Consider the following 21,843-nt stretch of genomic DNA (forward strand, 5'->3'; position numbering starts at 1 on the left):
GACAGCCAAGATGTTCGAAAAAGTACAGGTTTTTGCTCTGTCTCTAGATAATTTTCCTTGTATATTTTTGTACAATCTTTTGTCAGGAGAGGATTTTCTGCTGCTTGTTCTACTATCCTTACTTATTAGTATTGATTAATGGCATGCCCTACATCCTGTGGATTTCTATTTATTTTCTTAATCACAGGCTGTAGAGGTCGAATTAGGCTGAGTGTAAAAGAAAAGTAGGAATCAGATTTTCATCAGTATTTCCCATTTCCCTTTCCCCTCAAGAAAATAATTTTTTTTTAGGTTTCCGTTAAGTTACTAATCCAGGTAATGTATAGAACTAAGTGGGAAACATACTCCCTTTGCTCTGAGAGGCCCAATTTAATAAACATTCCTGGAGATAGAAATAAAGGGATCTGTATCAGTTAGCATTTGCTGCTTAAACTTAGTGGCTTAAAACAACCATCATTTATTTAGCTCACAATTCTACACACCAGCTATACAGGTTGGACTGACTCATGCCTTTGTACTCAGCTGCCAAAGGAGTTGGAGGTCTGGCTAATCTGGGACAGCTCATCTCTGCTCCACATGGTCTCTCATGCTCCAGCAAGCTAGATAAGCTTGTTCACATGGAGGCTGAGCAGGTGTCTAGGAGAACAAACATATACAGAAATGTATAGACCCTTTGAAGTCTGAACTCAAAGCTGACACACTGTCCCTTCCACCATATTCTGTTGGCCAAAGCAAGTCACAAAGCAGCCCGGGTTAAAGAGGTAGAAAAATAAACTTCACCTCTTCAAAGTCATATGCAAGGGACATAAATTCTGTGAAGATAAGAGCTGCAGCCATTTTTCCATCTATCAGAATCACAACAAAAGTAGCATGGCCCTGAATGAAATCAGTAAATATAAGAGTTAGAGCCAGGGCAAAAGAAGAGAAGAGGGAGGGAGCCTGGGTGGCTCAGTCGGTTAAGTGGCCGACGTCACCTCAGGTCATTATCTCGTGGTCTGTGAGTTCGAGCCCCGTGTCAGGCTCTGTGCTGGCAGCTCGGAGCCTGGAGTTTGCTTCTGATTCTGTGTCTCCCTCTCTCTCTGCCCTCCCCTGCTTGTGCTTTCTCTCTCTCTCTCTCTCTCTGTCTCTCTCTCTCTCTTTCTCTTTCTCTCTCTCTCAAAAATCATAAATAGTAAACATTATAAATAATAAATGTATAATTATAAATAATCATTAAAAATAATAAAATAAATAAGAGAAGATGGTCAGAGGATTCACATATTTAGATGTAGTCAGACCAAGGTGGGAAAAATGGGGGCCAAAGCTTGCTCATTCCCCAAGAGTTTGCAAAAAAAATTTTTTTTAACTTTTAAATGTTTATTTTTGAGAAAGAGAGAGATGGGGGTGGGCAGGGGCAGAGAAAGAGGGAGACACAGAATCCGAAGCAGGCTCCAGGCTCCGAGCTGTCAGTACAGAGCCCGACGCGGGGCTTGAACTCACAGACTGTGAGATCATGACCTGAGCTGAAGTCAGACGCTTAACCAACTGAGCCACCCAGATGCCCCACAAAATTGATTTTAATAGGGAAATGAATAACCTCTTTAGGCAAACTTGTATGGTGTGGTTTTGCTGGACAGCTGTGCTTCAAGTATATGCAGAGGCATAGCATCAGATAAAAATTAATCTCACAGTAGACACCATAAAGCTGGGAACAACCCTGGCTGACTGAGCATCTTTATCTGTGCCCTGTAACCAAGGACAGAGAGGTTTTGTGTAAATGAAAAAATGTTAGTCACATGGCTAAGAAAGTGGTGAGCAGAGATAGCACTTCCAGACAGAAGCACGAGAACAGTTGACACACTGGGTGGTGTTGAAGAGGGATGCTTCTCACTGCTGTAGTGAGAAGCAGAGGCTGGTTCAGGGTAGCCCTGCTCCTGGCTCTCACACTAACCTGCTCTGTGCCACTGCCCAAGTCACCTTCCCTTTCTGGGCTCTGGTTACCTTCTCTACCAAATAAGAGAGTGGGTTTGGTCATCCCTGTGGTTAGGGTTAGGATTATAGCGCTAAATACCTCAAAACATAATGGCTCATCCCAAAAATTTCTTCCTATACAGAGAGAAAGTAATGTTTTCAGACCATTTTAATCCTGGGCTCTGGCTGACTTTTCCTGGCCATGGGCCTCAATGCCAAACCTAATTTTACGACCCTTCTTTGAGATACAGTAAGTAGTTACACAAATAAGAATCAGAAGGAACGCTACAAAGATCGAGAAGCCCCTTTATTTCACTGGGTTTCCCAGAGGCATTTTAAGACACACAGGGCTCCCTGTTGGAGTACAAAGATCCAACACACAGTCCTGTTTATGTTCTCCCCACCCGCACAGCAATCCACATATGTTAATGCAGTCATATTGTTGCTTACCTCCTTACATAAACTCCTCATATCTGATATGCTTAGAAAGCATGCTTTTCACTTGGCATTTTAGTTCATGGATAAATTGGGTCACCAAGGAAGTCTTCACACAATACCAAAGAAGGATCTCCTATACCTGGCACCAGTTAGCCAATATATCCTTGTTCCAGTGTTGTGCATTTCCATCATAATTTCATTTCTTTTTCCCTACTGGTTGGAAAGTTAAGATTGTGTTCACTGTCTCTGTCTCCATTCAGCCTTCTTATAAAAGGTGGAGTTCATTGCAGCATTATTTGTAATAGTGAAGAGTAGGACATCCTAAGTGCCCATAGAGGGAGGAATGGTTTAATAAATATGAAAGGGAATACAACCCAGCAGTTAAAAGGGGTAAGATTCCTTGGTGTTAACGTGGAATGTTGTCCAAAAGATATGGATAAATTTAAAAAACTGAACAATGCTATAATATTTTTGGAAAGGTTAACCTAAACTATGTATTTCAAGGTTGGTGTGTAAGTGAGGCAGCGTCTCTCAGGAAGGACACAAAAATAGGTAACCAGTTTTCTCAGGGCAGCAGGGTAAATGGGGATAAGAAGAATAACAAGAATATTTGTTTTTTCTACATTAGTTAGATTTTTAACATTAAGAATATAATCAGGGGTGCCTGGGTGACTCAGTTGGTTAAGCAGCCGAGTCTTGATTTGGACTCAGGTCATGAGCTCACATTTCATGGGATGGAGCCCCGTATGGGGCTCTGTGCTGACAGCATGGAACCTCTTGAGATTCTCTCCCTCCCTCCCTGTCTGCCCCTCCCCTGCTCATTCATTCTCTCTTCCTCCCTCCCTCCCTCTCTCTCTTTCCCTCTCTCTTTCTCTCTCAAAATAAATGTTAAAAAAAAAAGAATATAATGATATTATAAGTGCAATCTAATCTAAAACAACAACAAATGAATAAAAAGCAGTATCAGACCAATAAATAAGGAGAATAAACTGATGGTTACCAGAAGGGAAGGGATTGGGAGGTTGGGCAAAATGGGTGAAGGGAAGAAACAGATACAGGATTCCAGTTATGGAATGAATAACTCACAGGAATAAAAGGTACAGCATATAAAATATAGCCAATGATATTGTAATAGCGATATAACAGAACAGATGGTAGCTGCATTTGTAGTGAATATAGCATAACATAAACTTGCCAAATTACTAAATTGTACACCTGAAACTAATGTAACATTATGTGTCAACTATACTCAAAAAAATAATAGGAATATATTTTGTGCAATTAAAATTTTTTAAAAAGGATTTTTATAAAGCAGTAGGTGGTGATGATTTATGTCCACCTCTGGATGTAAGCAAATAAAAAAAAAGTGGGGAAAAAATTGCTTGCCCTTTCTCAGAGTAATAACCCGGGACCTTGTGAATTGGGTATTATATTTCTGACCCACCCATGTGAAGGAAAATAACAAAAGTTTTGGAAAGTAAAAAGCCATTATATTCCAACCTGGACAAGAATCACCTGAAAACATCTGCATTTCAGCTTTTAATTACTCTGTCATTTCAGTTTTGTTCTCAGAGTGAATTCTGGAAGTGACAGATTTTTCTCAAATACTGTGCAATTTAAATACAATTTAAATACAATTAACTCCTTACAATTTAATTACGAGAGTACTATTTCTTCAGAATCTGGGCAATCAGAAAGCTCCTATGATCAGCTTTTCTCTCTATTCTGCTTTTTGAGAATGAGACAAACAAGAGGCTAAAATCAGGGAACTCTTCCAAAAACACCTTTTAGGTTCTGTCATGGGGTCAATCCAGATGACGCTTAATTTCTTACACCGTTAGCAATTATAGTATCATATGCTGATAACTGATGTTTGTAACAAAGGCAGTGAGATACTGCAAGTTCCTAATGTGTCTTTGGAAATTTCAAAAAAAGGTACAATTGTATGTGGTATGTAGTGTTGCTTACTGTGTTTTTGAAAATTATAATCCATATGCCATATAAATGGTGCCTCTCAGGGACCCAGGAAAATTGGCAATAACATCTCCAAATCAAGAGATATGGGAGGAAAGACCTGTGCAGAGTGTTTTCAGATATCAAATGTGGACTAGCCACATGTGTCTAATGGCTACCATCCTGGACAGCATGATTCTAGAGCATTCTGATAAGGAGTCTTCCTGGCCAGGGTGCTGTTAAACATTGCATGGTATTCAAGGGTGAGAGGTAGGCTCACTTGCCTCCATCAGCCATGTCTTTCTCATCCTCCCATTTTGTCTCCTCAGCTCCCAGACAACCAGAGAGGCAGCATCTAATCCTTGCTGCACACACCACATCCCTCCCAGCTCTCCTGTACCCTTTGCTGCAGCACCTTCTGGCAGCTCCCTCAGTGCCTACCAGCAGGTTGGAAGCATGCTGAATTCTGCAGGGCTAGCCTTTCATTCTACCCTTCTACCCTCCATGGATGTCCTGTTCCCCAGATCTTCCCAGAGTCCTACTGGTGTATGCACAGAACAGACTGTTCAAAGGGCTGACATGGGTTTGGCCTTCTGCATCGACATCATCTTCCTGCCTCTCTCAGGCAAACTGGTTTCTAAGCACTAGTAATACATTCTCCTTCTTCCCCTCAGTCTACCCTCAAATGGCTGCTTTTGCCAGGTGATAGCTGACATTCCTACTTCACCTTCTTTACATGGGGCAGGTGTTGCTGGCTTCAGTTCTGCTCCAGCAGCCTGGAAGGTCACAGCCCACACAGTTCTGGAAGTGCTGAGTCCCAGCTCCAGTGGCTCCTGACAGCAATGCTACCTAGTGACTGGCTAGGTGTTTTCAGTTTATCTCTTTCAGAAAATGGCTTTTGATTTTTTTTTTCACATGTTATTTTTCTGAATTACTGCTTTTGGCTGTTCAGACTATCTCAAATTAATGCCAAAACCCTGACTTATTCAAGCCAAAAATAATCTACAACCCTCCTTTTCTGCTAGTTTTTGTAAGGATATTTCACTTTGTCTTTTGAGCTCTACCTGGGTTACTTCCGGTTTTGTCTTCTAATTCGCTGATTACTGAATCACTGTTTAAGATTTATTCAATGTATTGAGTTTTTTTTTTCATTTCAATGAATGTATTTCAATTAATGAATTTAACTACCAATATTTTAATTGGTAAATTTTCTTATTCTTGTCTTATTTTTGCATTCTTTGTATTATAAATTCTGTTTTTCAAGTGAAAGATACTAGTTTGTTTATCTTTAGAGCATCATAAACATATTTCCTTTAAAATATTTGTTAGACTGTTCCCTAAAAATATTTCATCTAGAACAGCACTATCTAATAGAACTTTCTACAGTGAAGAAAATTATCTGTATCTCAGCAGTCCCGTATGGTAAGCCATTAGTCACATGAGGCAGTTGAGTGCTTGAATTTTATTTGATTTTGCTTTGTATTTAAATTTAAATAATCCATGTGGCTAGTGGCTACCATAATAGATAACACAGATCTAGAATATCTTCAAAATCGAATTGCTGTTTTTGGTATTAGGTTTCCTCATATGTTTTGGAATTTTGATTGGCAGGTTCATTGTAAATGGGAGATAGTTCTCTCTGTGTGGTTTCCTCCTTTCCTGTTTAGTGGTTTTCGGTGCTCTCCACCAGTATGCTAGTCTAGAACTATATCTTAAAGTGGTACATTGAAGCTTTTGCTACAGAGACAGATTATGAATGTTGAAAGATATGTGGGTGGCGTGGTCAGTTACTGATCAGACCATGACTTTGTTCTTCTTCCTTGGACTTCCCACCTGCTAAAAACTGTAGCCCCAAGCAGCAGCTAACAATGACACACTTTTTTACTCTACTTTCACAAGCAGAAGAGCCTCCCTCCTCCATCCCCTGAGACCCTGACCTCAAGCTATGAGCCTGGTTCCTGTCCCTAGCTCTTTTGAGTATTACTAGACCCTTTGCCCTGCCATAGCTGGGCTACCATCTCAGCCTGCTGCCTGCCTCCAGACTGGATGTCCTGCTGGCCTGTGGCTTAAGCCCTCCTCAATGCTTTACCTTTCTGTTCCATTTCTGGCCCATGGATATGTGTATCTTGTTTTGGGGTCTAGCTGTGTCTTTTTAGTTTTCTATTTCTATAACAAGCAATACTCTTTGAGCCAAGGGACAAAAAGGGGATACACCAAAACCTAAAGCTATCTTAGCCAATGGGATCCCCTCTGATAACTTTTCTAATCCTAAAAGACTTTTTAATTCCTACCTTCCCCAGGAATTTAGTCACACATATGAAAGAACATAGGCAGTCATAAATTTTCTTTTTGAGAGAGAGAGAGAAAGAGAGGAGAGAAAGAAACAGGCTCTACACTCTGTGCAGAGCCCAAGGCAGGGACCCAGTCTCACAACCATGAGATCATGACCTGAGCCGAAATCAAGAGTCAGACACTTAACCAACTGAGCCACCCAGGAGCCCCTCATTAAATATTTGTTGAGTGAACATACAAAATATCAAATCTGAAGACAAGTGTTAGTTAGTAAAATCCCACAGCTGTCAATAAACCCCTTCTGTTATCTAAATGAAATGATACAGTGTGTTCAAACTCTCTTCCACTAAGCCACACAGGCCCCCAGAACTAAGGCAAGCACATTATTATCCAAAACCAGACACTTTTCAAGAATGAAAGAGAATGTTCTTAATAATTACCCCAGAATAGCAAGCTTAATTGCAACTATGCCAAGCACACAAATGAGTGGTTACTTTATCCCATGGCCAACTTGCTAGTGTTTAGTTTCATGAGATCCCCGCATACACCCCAGTGTCATCTTCCTTTTGCTCACTTCTCCTGATATTCCAGGTAAGGGACTACAGCACCTCTTTTTATAGCCTCTTTCTCTGGCCCCATTCTTCCCTTCTTCTCTGAAAAGAGTCAGTCTTTTAAAAAATTTAGTATTCAAACTGGAGAACTAAAACCATTTTTCTGGATCTCTTCCTCTCCTAATACCTCCCCAAAATCACTGAAGTAATCCATCCTATACAGCAATCAGACAAAACCTTACATGCTCAGATTCCTCTTGAACACTCTCCTTAACACCCCTCATGGGTCTTGGTTTCCCTTCAACAAAGCCATCATCACTCTCAGTGGTCTCCTCCAGACTAGCTGTGACCTTGACCAGCCCTTGGCTGACCCAGTTCATTTATACATTTAACAACATGCCAGCCATTCTCCTCCAAGACCACTTGGCTCTAATTCTAGGAGGGGCAGTCATGCTGTGGTGTTAAGTTTATCTGCTGCTGTGTGAAAAACCAGCCTAAAACTTGGCACCTTCAAACAATAACCATATCTCATATCTCAGCAGCAAGGGCTGGAAAGCTGAGCTCAACTGGCACTATCAACTGAAGTACCTACATCTGGCCTCTCCTGCACAGCAGTCTCATGGCAGTGGATTTTCTTAGCTACAAGCTTAAGTTTCCCAACAAGACTGTCCCAAGATAAGGCAAATGCTGCAAAGCTTCAGATGACCTAGGCTTGGAAGTCCCAGGAATCACTTAAATTGCATTCTCTTGTTTAGCAGGTCACTCAGACTCAGATTTAAGTGGGAAGGAAGTTAGATTCCCCCTCTCAATGGGAAGAATAGCAGAAAATTTGTGGTCATCTTGAATTTACCACACTTGGGTTTTTAATGATCCTGAAAGGGACTCCCAGATGTGATCCACGTTATCTTGCCTGTATCAGGCTAGGAACATAAGAGGACAGCTGCACAAGGAACAAAGCAATAATGAAACCTCTGACCCTGGCCACTAAGCAGTCTTGAACGTACGTGCATATCCAGTAATACACTGGTATACCTGTATATGCAGTGAATACACAGGTAGGTCACTAGATCACCACTGCCTTAGTCACCAAAAAAGTTTCTCTTACCAGGAAAGCAGAAGACAGAGCAGATATGAGAAGGATTGCATTTTATTAATGTAAACTCTGTTACCTGCTTCTCTGACCATGTGTTTTTCTTAGATTTTCATCTAATTGATACCCACATTTGAGTATTTACTATTTTTTCAGTCCTAGCATTGAATCCTGTGCTCTTTTTTACTTTATTTATTTTTTTTTAATTTTTTTTTTAATTTTTTTTTCCAACGTTTATTTATTTTTGGGACAGAGAGAGACAAAGCATAAACGGTGGAGGGGCAGAGAGAGAGGGAGACACAGAATCGGAAACAAGCTCCAGGCTCTGAGCCATCAGCCCAGAGCCCGACGCGGGGCTCAAACTCACAGACCGCGAGATCGTGACCTGGCTGAAGTCAGACGCTTAACCGACTGCGCCACCCAGGCGCCCCTCTTTTTTACTTTAAAAGTAGACAGAAAGTCTGGACAAGCAGGAGACTCAGATCCCACCACAGCCCCGTTTCACTGGCCCTGGAACTGAGTGTTAGTGGCAAGAAGGTTCTTGGCATTTTTAATAATTCACCTGCTCCAGACAGTTTTATGTAGTGAGGTTTGGGAGATAATGAGCAGGTCCCTGGTAAAGAATATGGATTAAAATTCCCCCAAAACCTTATTTATAAGGTCTTTTTAGAAGTTGATCAAGGCTGAGTATATTTATGAGTCAGTGACTCCATTAACCCTGTAAAAAACTGTTAGAGTACCATAGAGTATTCAAGTATGTAACACAATATGTCACATGTATTTACTCCCTGAACAAGCTACTGACAAATGTGATTTTACGGCGTCCTCACCCTCCTGAGTTACATGGAAGTTAATAGAGTTACTTCTAGCCATTTTGCTCTGTTTGCCAAATTATTTTTATTTGCTCCTTTTTTTTAACTTTATTTATTTTGAGAGAGAGAGAACACAAGCAGGAGAGAGGGGGAAAGGGAGAATCCCAAGCAGGCCCTGCACTGTCAGCACAGAGGTCGACGCGAGGCTCAAACCCACAAACTGTGAGATCATGACCTGACCCTAAATTAAGAGTCAGACACCCAACCGACTGAGCCACCCTGGCACCCCTTCATTTGCTCCTTTTATGAAATGACTAGTCATCTTTGGGAGAAGCTAAGTGGAAATTTTGATGTAATGTTGATAGCAGATTGTAATGAAATGAATGCTGTGACAGAAGATATGCTAATAAAATTTCATAACAATCTCCCAGTCTAAGATACACTCATTGCCTAAAGAAACAGATGCTGGCTATAGATGATTGTACATTTTCCCCTTGGGCTAAGTAAAACCCAAAGAATTTTAGTTAGGGCTTCTCTCAGATTAGTAAACCAAATAGACTTTAAATCAAAAAGTACAAATCAATAATCTGTTCAACTTTGTTGAACACAGATAATCACTTAGGTTCCACAGCAAGCAAATTCAGGAGAGCTAAATGGAGAATTTTGCTGCTGTGGCATGGAAGTCAGAGAAGTGCTTAATGTTCCAGGCATCATTCCTCACTCACAGGGGAGCCTTAGGCTAGGTTCAGGATGATGGACCTAGAAGCCCTGAAATGGGAACAATTTCAGTTACATTTTAATCAAGCCCCAGGAGAGAAAGGAGAATTATGTGAAATCATTGATAGAAAATAGAGGTTGTTTCTTGCCCTTACAGTCATTTGTATACTTCATAGCTGAACGGCGGGATAAATTAGGAGTTGTGCCCCTCACAATCAAATGTGTATGCATGGTGGTTCATGAAGGTGTGACCTATCTCCCTAAACTGGTTTTTCCCAGTTTTTCCATAACTGTGCTGTAATAGATTAGCAGCATTCTGATACACTTAATTTAGCAAAACCCTGCTACATATGAAGTGCCAGGAGGTAAAAAAAAAAAAAAAAAAAAAAAAACCTTAAGCTTCTCCCCTACCCAGAGAATATTTCTACCTAGAACCAAGAAATCAGACTATATTTGATGTGGCATAGTTGTTTATAAAAAGCATCCGATGCCATGCAAATGGCTTGTGTTCTCCAAGGTGAGTTCTTTATGAAAAGAGTGTTTGCTAAAATCTGATTGTAAGTCCATTTGCAGCAGCCCTATTCCCTGTGGTCATGGATATGCCTTTATATTGGGGAAAATCACATAAAACACATCAGTCTCTGCTTGTATGATGACACATCCCTGGAGAGGAGGTACTGAGTGCTTCACATATAGAAGAGCTACTGGTGCTGAGGTGACAGTAATAATACCTAACACTTCAGGATGCTCAGCACTCTGCTAAATACTTTGCACATATTAACTCATTTGATTTCCACACATTTTCCACACAATTTGATTTCCACACAATTTCCACATTTGATTTCCACACAATTTCCACAAAAAAAAATTGCTGAAACATTTACAGGCAAAATTCTAGGATTTACATCCTAATTATAGGGAACAGGGTATACGGGGTATGGCTGGAATAAGGTTGGCCAAAAGTGACTGATTCTTGGGACTTGGTGACAAGAGACAGGGTTCATGGCTTTATTGTATGTATTTTCATGTAGGTTTAAGATTTCACAATAATAGAAAGCAAAACAAAAACTGTGAGGTAGATACTGTTATTTTCCTTATGGAGGGGAAACCTTGTGCAAGTTCACACAACTCCAAAAGCTATGCATCTGGTTGCTTTACCCACTGTTCTGAAATTGCACCAAAACTCCTCAGGATGCATCAGTGAACTAAATAGCTGGGGTACTGAAAGATATTTTAAATTGTGGATGGAGGGGCGCCTGGGTGGCTCAGTCGGTTAAGCGTCCGACTTCAGCTCAGGTCACGATCTCGCGGTCCGTGGGTTCGAGCCCCGCATCGGGCTCTGGGCTGATGGCTCGGAGCCTGGAGCCTGCTTCCGATTCTGTGTCTCCCTCTCTCTCTGCCCCTCCCCCGTTCATGCTTTGTCTCTCTCTGTCTCAAAAATAAAAATAAAAGGTTAAAAAAATTTTTTTTTTAAATAAATAAAAAAAAATAAATTGTGGATGGAAGCACAGCAGTACTCCACATCTGTCAGATACCATCTGAACCGGTAGCTCAAATTCAGCTTCCACATTAGAATGCATTGAATTCCTATGATGATACCTTGTGAAGCTGGGTTTTTTTTTTTTTTCAGCACTGTGGTAAAAAGCAAGTTCCATGTGAAAAATCAAAATGGAACAAGGACTGAGGGTGCTAGTATGCAATCTGATTCTGAGGTTTGAGAAGTTGCACAATACCAGTAATGCACACACCCCATTAGTAAATAATTCTGGTACTAAAGAATAAAATTAAAATATTTTTCTTTCAATGGGTGTGGATTTCATTTCATACAGCTACTGAGTTGTTAGGACATAAGTACTTTAGCTTTGGGGGCCTAAGTGCCCTGTGAACCAAAGTTTGGGGAAATCCCTACACTACACTGCCAAAGATGTAGAAGCTGAAACATGGAACATCTAAATGTCTGTCCCCTATGCTAGCTCAGCCTCCTCGTAAAAAGCAAGACAATGTCAGAGTACCTGGCTGGCTCAGCTGGAAGAACATACAACTCTTGATCTTCGGGTTGTGAGTTTAAGCCCCACATTGGGTGTAAAGATTACTTAAATAAATAAAACTTACAAAAAAAAAAAAAAAACCTGTTTCATTCACTTACCCATTCAACCAGTACCTACTGTTTACCAGGTGTTGTGCTAGCCATTGGGGGGTGGGGGTGGGATGGGGTGGGTGGGGATACATCAGTGAATAAGATGGACAAAAATTCCTGCCCTGGGGCTTATCTGCTGATGAGGAAAACAGACAATAATCGGAATAAACAAACGGTAAACATCATTAGATTATGATAAGTGCTAAGAAGGGGACAGAACCAGGGGGATAAGAATGTAGTAGGGTAGGGAGGAGGTAAAATTTTAGACAAGGTGACCAGGGAAGGCCTCACTAAGCTAACAGTTTGGTAAAGACCTGAAACAGTTAAGAAAACTATCAGCCACTTAATTACCTCTTACCAAAAAATAAATAAATAAACTGATTCAGAAACAGAGCCCTGACGTTGTACAACAAATAGAAAATTAATGAGAACTGGCCTCATCAGATAGAGTAATTCATGGAAAAGGAAAAGAAAAATGGTGTATAACTTTTCTTCTCTGTGGATTACCTCACTCCACTGGATCCCAAACTTAAATAAGGAAACAAAGGTAATAATCATACCAGCTCAGTACTGTACCTCAGTTACAGTGAGAAATGAAGAAGGACCCAGAGATTTTATGCAAATAAGAAGTGATGAATCATGGGTATCTACTCCTAAAGCCAAGACTACACTGTTTGTTAGCTAACTTGACAATAAATTAAAAAAAAAAGTGACTTGTTTAAGCCAACAAACTGTTTAAAAAAAAAAAAGTTATGCTATCATGAATTGAGATGCTAAATGGCACTAGCTAAAATGCTTAGATGTTTTAAATGGTATACTAATACAGCTGCTCGTATAACAACAATATTTTGGTTTTGTATGGAGATGTTTTACAAAGATGAGAGTAGAGGGCCATAAGGGGATTTTTTTTTTTTTTGAACCTTGAGTAACATACAGAAGTCAATACTGAAAATGTTAATAGCAATTAGAACTATCAGTCAAAACAAGCAGTGGGTTGTTTTCCTTCTTGGCACCCTCTAAAAACCTTATAAATGGAAATATCAGAAGAAAAAAAGTTTATCAGTACTGAATTTTTTTAGGGGACAGCTGCAACCTTCATGGACTGTGGAATCTCCCTGAGCCTTGCCCAAGAGAAAATTGCAGATTTGTTGATTATAAGCCCTCTGGATATCCTGTGTTGCTGAGCTTATTGTCTTACTTCTGTGTCCTTAATGAAGCCATCAAACTTACCCGGTAGGTTTCCTGAAGGGATCTGGTGCCATTCCAGCTTCTTTGCTTTCCATCTTGGCCTTGATCAGCCCCAGATTCTTGGCAAGGTATAGACTCAGACTGTCTCTCTACCACCTCCTTCTCCCCCCCCCCCCTGCAAATTTGGAGTTAATCCCACTATAAATCATCTCTTGTTAAAACCATTTTGCAAAGCAGGATCTGCAGTGGTTCCCAACCCTAACCGTACATCTGAATCCCCTAGGAGCTCAATAACAACATAAATCTGGATTTAATACATTTGGGACGAAACCCAAATTTGTATGTTTAACAAGTGCCTCAGATGAGTCTGTTAGAAAACACTTAATGGGGATCTTAAAGGGTGAGTAGAAATTTACCAGATTGGCAAAGGGAAGAAGAGAATTATTTTACGCATGGATATAGAACACCATATGTAAGTATGAACAAGGGAGTAGGGGAGGGGGGTGGAGTTCAAGGAAGTGCACATTTTCAAACTGTGCTCCAAAAGAGTGCTCAAATGGGGAGGAAGCTGTTTTATAAATATTAGGGTTCTAATGAGGTTTCTTCTAATAAGAGTTTTGCTGCTAAGCTCCCTTCCGGTTCTGCTTTCAGCCTTACCAGGTGGTGGGTTCCTCCCCTAGTCCTCATTAGGCCCCATGAGGTCTTGGAGTGGTCTCAGGATTTCCTTTGATCCTGCCATAGCTACCTCCTATTTGTTCCTTGTTCTGGCACTGATTGTCATCATAAGAGAGAGAAACAATATGGCTGGAACTTGGAACTCAGCTACTTATAAAATGCATCAGGCAGGAGGAACTCACCCCAAAGTGCTCTACAATTTGCAGTAACTTAGTGTGACTTTTAGCCTGCCCATAACTGGCAAGTTTTTCTCAAGCACCAAGGCCCTCCTTCCTTTGCTCAGACAGATGCCCTAGCCATAGTTCCCTATTGTAGAATTATGAATTTATTGTCAATTTTATCAAACAAAGCTTTGTAAGGAGCTCCTGACTTGAGATAGGTGACACTTGGCTTCCAGTTATGGTTCATATGTCACTTATTTAACCTCAGCCAAACAACCTAACCAAAAAGTATCTTCTCTACATCTCAGTTTCCTTTTTTATAAGACTGGAATTCTAGTCAGCTTTGCTTTCTTCAGCCAGGAATAACAGATGAGATCTTACATGAATGGAGTTTTGACAAAAGGGATACAGATATGGTACTATTTCTTAAGAATAATAGGGAATGGAACATTGAGTAATTCAATCTCCACAGATAAGTTGCTTTTTCTGAGACACTAAGAAGAATCAATTTACCAATAGGCACCTTTCAGAAATGTTAACTGTCATGGATAATGTTTACATCTAGACCACTTGCCATTTATCCAAGGATTTGGCCCCCAGCTTTCTTGAACACCGAATCCACAGATGAAGCCAGTCATGCTTTCTTTCGGATTCCTATTGAAATTACTACTTCCCTCCATGAAAGCGTTTATCACACCCCTCAAAGGCAGAAACCTTCTTCCAATCTGTCCCCAAGCCTAACACAGGACCTGGCACATAGTAAACCCTTAACAAATGTCGGCTGTTAAATGAATGAGTTTGGACACTGTCCAGCATTGGATTGGATGCACTTCAGGCCAAAGATTAGCACAATACATGTTCCTGAAATGGGATGGATTTTAAAGATTCATCTTGCCAACTTCCTGTCCAGGAAGCTGGCCAGAGCCAACTTTCAAGCACCTAATAAATTAGGACCCCTTATTTTTAGTTCCTTCTTGAGAAGGACATTGAGTGGTTTCACTGGCTAACTCATCAAGCATGAGTATCCTTTGTGCAGATGAAGTTCATTTCCTTTTCCACTTAAAAGAAATGGGAGTAGAATACACCCACATCTTGTATATAGTTTTTTTTTACATAATTGAAGGCTCCTCTTATATCACAGAGTCTGATCTAGTTTAGGTTGGAAGCAGGGCCCATCATCTCAATTAGAGTAGAATTGAAGAACTAAGAAATTGTCAACTTGAATTTTAGAATTACTTCTAACAGCAGCTGGTAACATGGAAATCAGCTTCAGTGCACTAAGGGGAGATGCTGCAGATTGGAACACTGCCATCCTTTTGGCAAACAGACCAGACTAATATGCAGAAGATCTTGGATTTCTTATGTCTGAATATTACTGTTCCACTCTCTGAAGGGTTTAGTCCTCTATGCCTTATTTGATGTGACTTGAATGAATTTAATTTACTAGAAGTCCTTTATTTTGGATAATGAGTATTTTTATTTCTCCTCTTTAGAAAAATACAGGGCATCTTTAGGCAGAAAGAACGTGATAATATTAAACGTATGGAAGAAAGTTTTACCCTCCAGTAAAAATCTTCCAATCCTAGAGCTATCTTGAGCTGTTAGCAACATGGCTCTAAAATTCTTTGAGTTTCTCAGAAGAATGTGGTAATAAAAAGTGAAACCACCTTTTTTGTGTTGTCTTAAAAAAGAAATCCAATTTAGAGTTGAGAAGCCAAAAGAAATTGTAGAACCACAGAAACGCACACTGTTATGTCACAGAGCCATCACTACATGATGACTCATCTAAGGATATTTTCTCTACTTCCTTCAAATATGATTATTTCTGGAAATTTTAATTTAAATACTGGTATAAAGATTATTTCTGGAGATGGGACATTTGCCCCCTGTGATAATTCTCTTATCTGCAGAAGGGTTGAATCTATTAATTCCCATGTAGCAATATTGAGATGTATCTTATTGGCTTGCTTGATTTTTTAAACTTCTATCCCAATTGATAGAAGCTAATTAAAATTAGGTGCACATGAGCTTTTATTAAATGGCTGCTACAAAGATGGTAAAATTCAGGAAGTGATGGTCCAACCCATTCCCTTTAATAATGTTGAAAGATTCACAATTGGGATAATTTAAAATTTATGAGATTCTAAGCATCCATATGTCCTTACTATTTCCTGAGGAATTGTTTTTAAAGAAATGGATGTATGTGCCATTTCAGCCTAATGAGAGCAGAACCACCAACTTAATAGTGTAGACCCTTACCTAAAATCAGAGTTCACCAACACTAGTAGTATGATTGTGGGCAAAACCATTTGGGGTTTATCTGTCAAGTTAATTAAAGGCTGTGTTTTCAGCTATTCCCCATTATATACTTTTATAACAAATTATGGGGAAATGATGAATTTGGTAAAACTTAGGATGCTAAGATCACAAATTAGCATATAGATTGTAAATACTTTTCTCATGTTTGTTTCATAAAACAAGTCTGGAGATTGGAATAAGTTATCCAAAATTTTTGTTGCAAAAACTAAACAGTGTGCCCCGTACCCTGAGAATCCTGGCATTTGGGATCTGGAAGCAGCCTTTGAGAGCAACTCCTCTAGAGGGGAGGGATGAAGAAGTGGTCCCCAAGAGCTCTGGTTCCATACCTGCTTGCCATTGTGTAACCTTGTGATCTTGGTCCCATTAGGTAATGCCTTGACCCACAGTTGCCTTATTTGTAATGGAGTTGGCGATAACACATATACCCGCCTGGAAAGTTGTAAGCATGAAATGAAATGTCCTGAAAGCATTATATGAACTATAAAGCCCAGTGTCAGTGTTAGTCATTATTATTACTGTTACCTAGAAAACCCTCCCCCTCACTTTGCTCATGAAGAGCACAAGTATGCAATGACTTGCCCAGGAGCTTTCTTCCTATCCCCAGGAGACACTGAAAGAACCAGGAGGGAGGCAATAAGTTCAATGCTAGGGCCACCACTGGCTGCTGAACAACTTGATTACACTATTTTGCCTCACCCCCTACAGAGAGATAAAGAACTATAGGATAGAAAGGATGCTATTGGATTAGCACACCCCCAGTACAGCTGGGCCCACTAAAGAAGAGAAAACCACATGGTGTGGGATGTACAGTGCACCAAGGCCCCTGAATAAAAACATTTTATAGGCAGCAAAGGGTAATGGGGCTGTCTGTAGGGGCACAACCCCTCTTACTACAGTGAAAGAACAAGACAGAGTGTTCTAAGACTGAGAAGAGCTCTTGTCCAGACTATCTCCAGAATTCTCCCTTGTCTTATTTTTTATTCCTGTTGCTCCTTACATTTCTAATGTCCAAGTGGTGTATTCACTCTTAACACTCTGGTTCAAACATTAACAAAAGTCCTTTTTTTTTTTTTCTTGGCTTTCTCTTAGTCATGTTTAAATTTTCAAAAGAATTTTACTAAGTATTAAATGCAGGCCAAAAAAAAATCGTAAAGCCATCAAAACAGTGAAGTCAGGATTTAAATCCCAGAGTATCTGCCCCCCAAACCCTTGATTTTTTTGAGCTCATTAAATGTAAGATAACCATCACATTGTTAAGACAAATTATGCACACAGGAGGCAGGGTGCTTAGAACTCTCATGGGGATTTATATTTTCACACACAATGCATGAAAAATTTGATGCACAAAGAAATCACGTTTCTGCATGTGTTTCCAGAACTCAAAATATCAAGTAGCCAGGCTAACCAATAAGTATCATGTAAGTTTTAAATTATCAATACCAATTTGCTAGACTAAAAAAATAAAAAGTAATGATCAAACATTTTCATTGAGCATTTCATTTTCACTTTGTCCAGATCTCTGTCCCACTTCTTGTATGGAGATGGACAGGTTGAAGGAGGCACCTGCCTGAGCCAAGGCCATTGATGTGGCAAGGGCCAGTGGAGGAGGACAGAGGGTTGTTTGGGGCCATTGATGGACAGTGAGGCTAAGGTCCAGCATAGAAAGGTCACAAACAAACATGGGGAGAGTATCAGGATAACTGCCAGAAACTAAGATGGACTGAAAGTGTGTCTGACTCAAAGGTATAGATTCTAAGCAAACAGCTTTCTCATCAGGTGGGAAGAAAAAAGAGGATACAAACCAGTGAGAATGATGGACTCCTGTTATTGTCTGCTATCCTCACTTTCTTGGGGGTCAGAGGGAAGCTTAGCCCTCAGATACCGGATCAAGACAATAGAACAAGGCCCAGTTTGAGCTGAACCTCAGATCCTTTTGGTCTCTAAAGGGGGTCAGAATGATGTCAGGCTAGCAGTAGCTTTTTCTTAAATGCATGCAGACACACTAATAATGCTCATTAGGCATATAGCTCATTCGAATTTAATTTAGAGTGTTTAATTTGTGTCCCTGTGTAGTTGCCAGGACAGATGTGTGCATGGCTTAGGCATACTTCTCTCTGCATGAGACAGATGTCAGGATATTGGGCCATGTTGGAAAAATGCCAGTATGTTTGTTAGTGACAGTACATTGTCAGCCTCCCTTCCCCCAACTGATATTTTCATTTTTGTAGTTAAAATGCCAGTCCCAGCTCAGAAAAGAAGGATTTTGAGAGAGGTAGAAGAAGACAGAAGCAGGGTAAAGGTGGAGAAGAAAATAGAAAGTAACCAAGAGGTAGAAGAAAGGGAAAGCTTTGGGTCAGTCATTCCCTATAACTAAAATACTCTAGATCATTTAGGATTCACACACATTACTGGGATTCAACCTGCTTTTGGAGAGGGATTAAAAATGAAGAATCCTGGTGGTGCCTGGGTGAGTTAGTCTGTTATGCCTCCAACTCTTGATTTCAGCTTAGGTCATGATCTCATGGTTGGTGGGATCAAGCCCCATGTTGGGCTCTGCACTGGCAGTGTGGAGCCTGCTTGAGATTCTCTCTCTTCCTCTCTTTCTCTGTCCCTCCCCCACTCGTGCTTCTATTTCTCTCTCTCTCTCTCTCAAAATAAATAAACTTAAAAAAAAAAAAATGAAGAATCCTGGCCCCACCCCAGAGCTGCTACTTCTTAAAGACCATGGACCTTTTATAGGCCATGGGCCAACCCTGAGAGCCACTGGCTGTGGCAATCTCTAAGGTTTCTTTCTAGCCTTGAGAATCTTTGCTTATGAGAAGGAAGGGAAAATAAAAAGAGTTGGAATGAACATCTAAGGCATGACTGTTACATCCCTGTTACTTTATCCTGGGGAAGCTGCCCTTCTGGTAAAGTCTGATAAGGTATCAAGATCACAGGAGGCGAGAGAAGGATGTTTGATGTGCGTGTTAATATCTTTCTGTTGTCAGAGTTATTTCACCAACTGTGGCACATCCCTCACTAATGAAAGTTTTTTATCCCCACCTTGTAAGTCTCAAATGTTTTGATCTCTTTGATGTCTTTATCCATCTAACCTGCAAAGATGCTCGAAGCTCCACCCCTCCCCGCTGGACCACCCCACTAGTGAGTCATAGGTAGGTAGAAAGGAAGTGCCAGCCCCCTGGCTTTAGTCCCTCTTCTCTGTTCCTGGCTACTGAAACCTCTTACCCCATTTATCTTTCTCTTGGAGATATTCTTATGAGTAGGTTTCTATTAATTCTAGGTACAGCAGACAACTCCTCCTACTCTGCCAGAAGAACCAGAGGCTCAAGAAGAATGTCCCCCTCTGTCTATCCCATCACTCCTTAGTAAACCTTGTCAAGATTCCCTAAAACTTACAAAAGCTATACAAAATGTCTAGAAAACAGATCTCCTCAATCACAATACAACTGTCTCCATTTTATGTAGTTTCTTGATGAATTTCCATATTCATATTTTACATAGAGCATTTACAATTTTCATGGGACCTTTTCTATTATAACCATTTTCCTCATCACTGTAGAGTCTTGATAATGATCTTTGAAAAAACTGCAAACTTCTCCATCTGGAAAATTACAACTTTATCAAATACTTACATAGTGTTCCCATGTACCAGGTACATAAATATTATGACAAATATTAATTCATCCTCATAATATTGATAAATATAAACTCCTTTCACACTTCCAACAACTCTATTATTCTCGTGTAATAGATGAGGAAATTGAGGCTCAGAGATGTTAGATAACCTGCCCACTCACTCACACAGTGAGTGAGCAGTAGAGATAGGCATAAGCTCATCTGTGCTTATGACCACTATGCATTTCTCACATTTTATATGACTACTTTTATACTGTTTAACATTTAAGCTGCTTGTAGTTATAAATAACTGCAAACAATAATACTGTTGTTTATGGCTTCTTCATAAACAAAGAATGATCTTCTTTTGGATTGTTTAGAATAGGTTTCCAGAAGAGCTTCCTACTCCACTCCCTGTTTTGAGTTGACAGAGGACACAGTCCTACATAAATTCCCATTGGGGTAATCTGAACTGTGGAGAGAAAGAATACTTTCTTGCAAGGCTATTAGGTCTTGATTCATGGCCAGTGTAATCTAGGAACAATAAAGGGAAATTATTAAACTTGCAGTTTAGTGAAAGTAAAGGCTTCAGATATTAGATAATGTTCTGCAGCCTGGTGTTACTCAGTGCCTCGTGGGTGACCAGGTAGCCATAAAGCTACTCTCCAAGCAAGAGAAACAAATTGTCTTTGTTTCAGTGAGGGAAACAAAAGTGGGATAACTCTTCAGCAGCAAATGGATTAACCAACCAGTTGGTGAGTTTAGTCTTTCTTCCTAAATATGGCTGTCTTGACCTCCTGTAGACAGAAGTTGATTTAAAGATCAAGCCCGGTTCTCTAGAATTTTTGCATAGATGGAGATGGAGTTGGCAATCTTTTTGGAAAGAGGTGCTGGGGGGACTTGCCTTGAAGCTACATTCGCATAGCGAGTACAGCTGTTTCCTTCTGCAGTACATCTGTTTAGGGGATGGCTTGAAGTGGATGAACTCATGGAAATTATGCCTCACTCCACCCCTAGACCCACCACCAGGTCAGTCAACTTATGTTTAAGGTTTTTGCATGATATAGACTAAAACCACCAGAGGTCTTAGTGGATCATAGGGCATTTCTTTTCTTTTTCTCATTTGTGTCTCAGGCCCATAGTTCTTCTTTGCCTAGGATGATACCATAAATAACAAAAACTGAAAATGGTTCCCATTCCCCTAGGCCAATGTACATCTTCAACCTGACATATACATTCTTCTCCTGGACCGTTCCAGTGTTAACAATCATACATCTGTTCCCATTCTCCCCAGTTACAAATATAATTATCATATCCCATTTGCATATTTTATTGATGGTCTCCCTATCATATAGAAGTGACAAATATGAAAACCAGAAATAAGAAAAGTAGAATGTTAAAATGAGAGGAAAACAGGAATAGTTGATTTTTCACCCTAAGTTTCTGGGAAATTACAATGAGCCCGTGAGCCTGAGTAAAATGTGTCAATGTCACAGAATCCATAGGCTACCTCACAGGCCCATGCCTTTCCTTGCTCGGTATCTCACTGTGTCAAGCTATTGAAAACCTCAAAAGTGTTCAAAAGATAATGAATGTGGGAGGGGTTTTTACAGGGGTGGAGGAGGGGGAAGAGGTTGGTCCTGATGACATTTTAAGAACGTTAACACCTAAGTAAATAAGACCTAAAAGAGAGTGACTAATGTCTAGGAGCTATATGCCGCATACCTGATACTGTTGCCTGGCAACCTGTAGCCAGTCCTAGAGCAAGGGAATCCCAGGCAAAGAAGGAAATTGGAAATGTGTCCAGAAGAGCACATTTACCACCCCTACCCTTGTTTGCTAATTTTGAAAAGAATTGGGTAAGGGACTCTGTTTTAAAATGTACCCAGGATTTTAATCAGATCCGGTAAGATACACAGACATGGAAATGACTGTCACGAAG

At 40.2% G+C, this 21,843-nt stretch overlaps 1 protein-coding gene and 1 long non-coding RNA gene across 6 annotated transcripts in view; one reads left to right on the forward strand and one right to left on the reverse strand.

Annotated features, from left to right (window-relative positions):
- Positions 1-13,863, reverse strand: part of LOC125175624 (uncharacterized) — a 115,312-nt gene extending 101,449 nt beyond the window's left edge. The window contains exons 1-2 of the long non-coding RNA XR_007155906.1: positions 13,786-13,863; positions 13,171-13,247 (exon numbers count right to left, since the gene is read on the reverse strand). This is a non-coding gene — a long non-coding RNA (uncharacterized LOC125175624). The remainder of the gene's footprint in view (positions 1-13,170; positions 13,248-13,785) is intronic.
- Positions 1-21,843, forward strand: part of TMEM108 (transmembrane protein 108) — a 366,497-nt gene that overhangs the window by 265,406 nt on the left and 79,248 nt on the right. Inside the window, exon 4 of one of the 5 annotated variants that reach the window (XM_047876366.1) lies at positions 13,020-13,173. The exons of the other annotated variants lie outside the window; for them this stretch is intronic. Within the exon in view, the coding sequence (XP_047732322.1) occupies positions 13,152-13,173 (22 nt within the window). The 5' untranslated portion in view covers positions 13,020-13,151. The remainder of the gene's footprint in view (positions 1-13,019; positions 13,174-21,843) is intronic. 5 annotated transcript variants of the gene reach the window in all.

The sequence above is a fragment of the Prionailurus viverrinus genome, chromosome C2, assembly GCF_022837055.1.
Source record: "Prionailurus viverrinus isolate Anna chromosome C2, UM_Priviv_1.0, whole genome shotgun sequence".
Taxonomy (NCBI): Eukaryota; Metazoa; Chordata; class Mammalia; order Carnivora; family Felidae; genus Prionailurus; species Prionailurus viverrinus.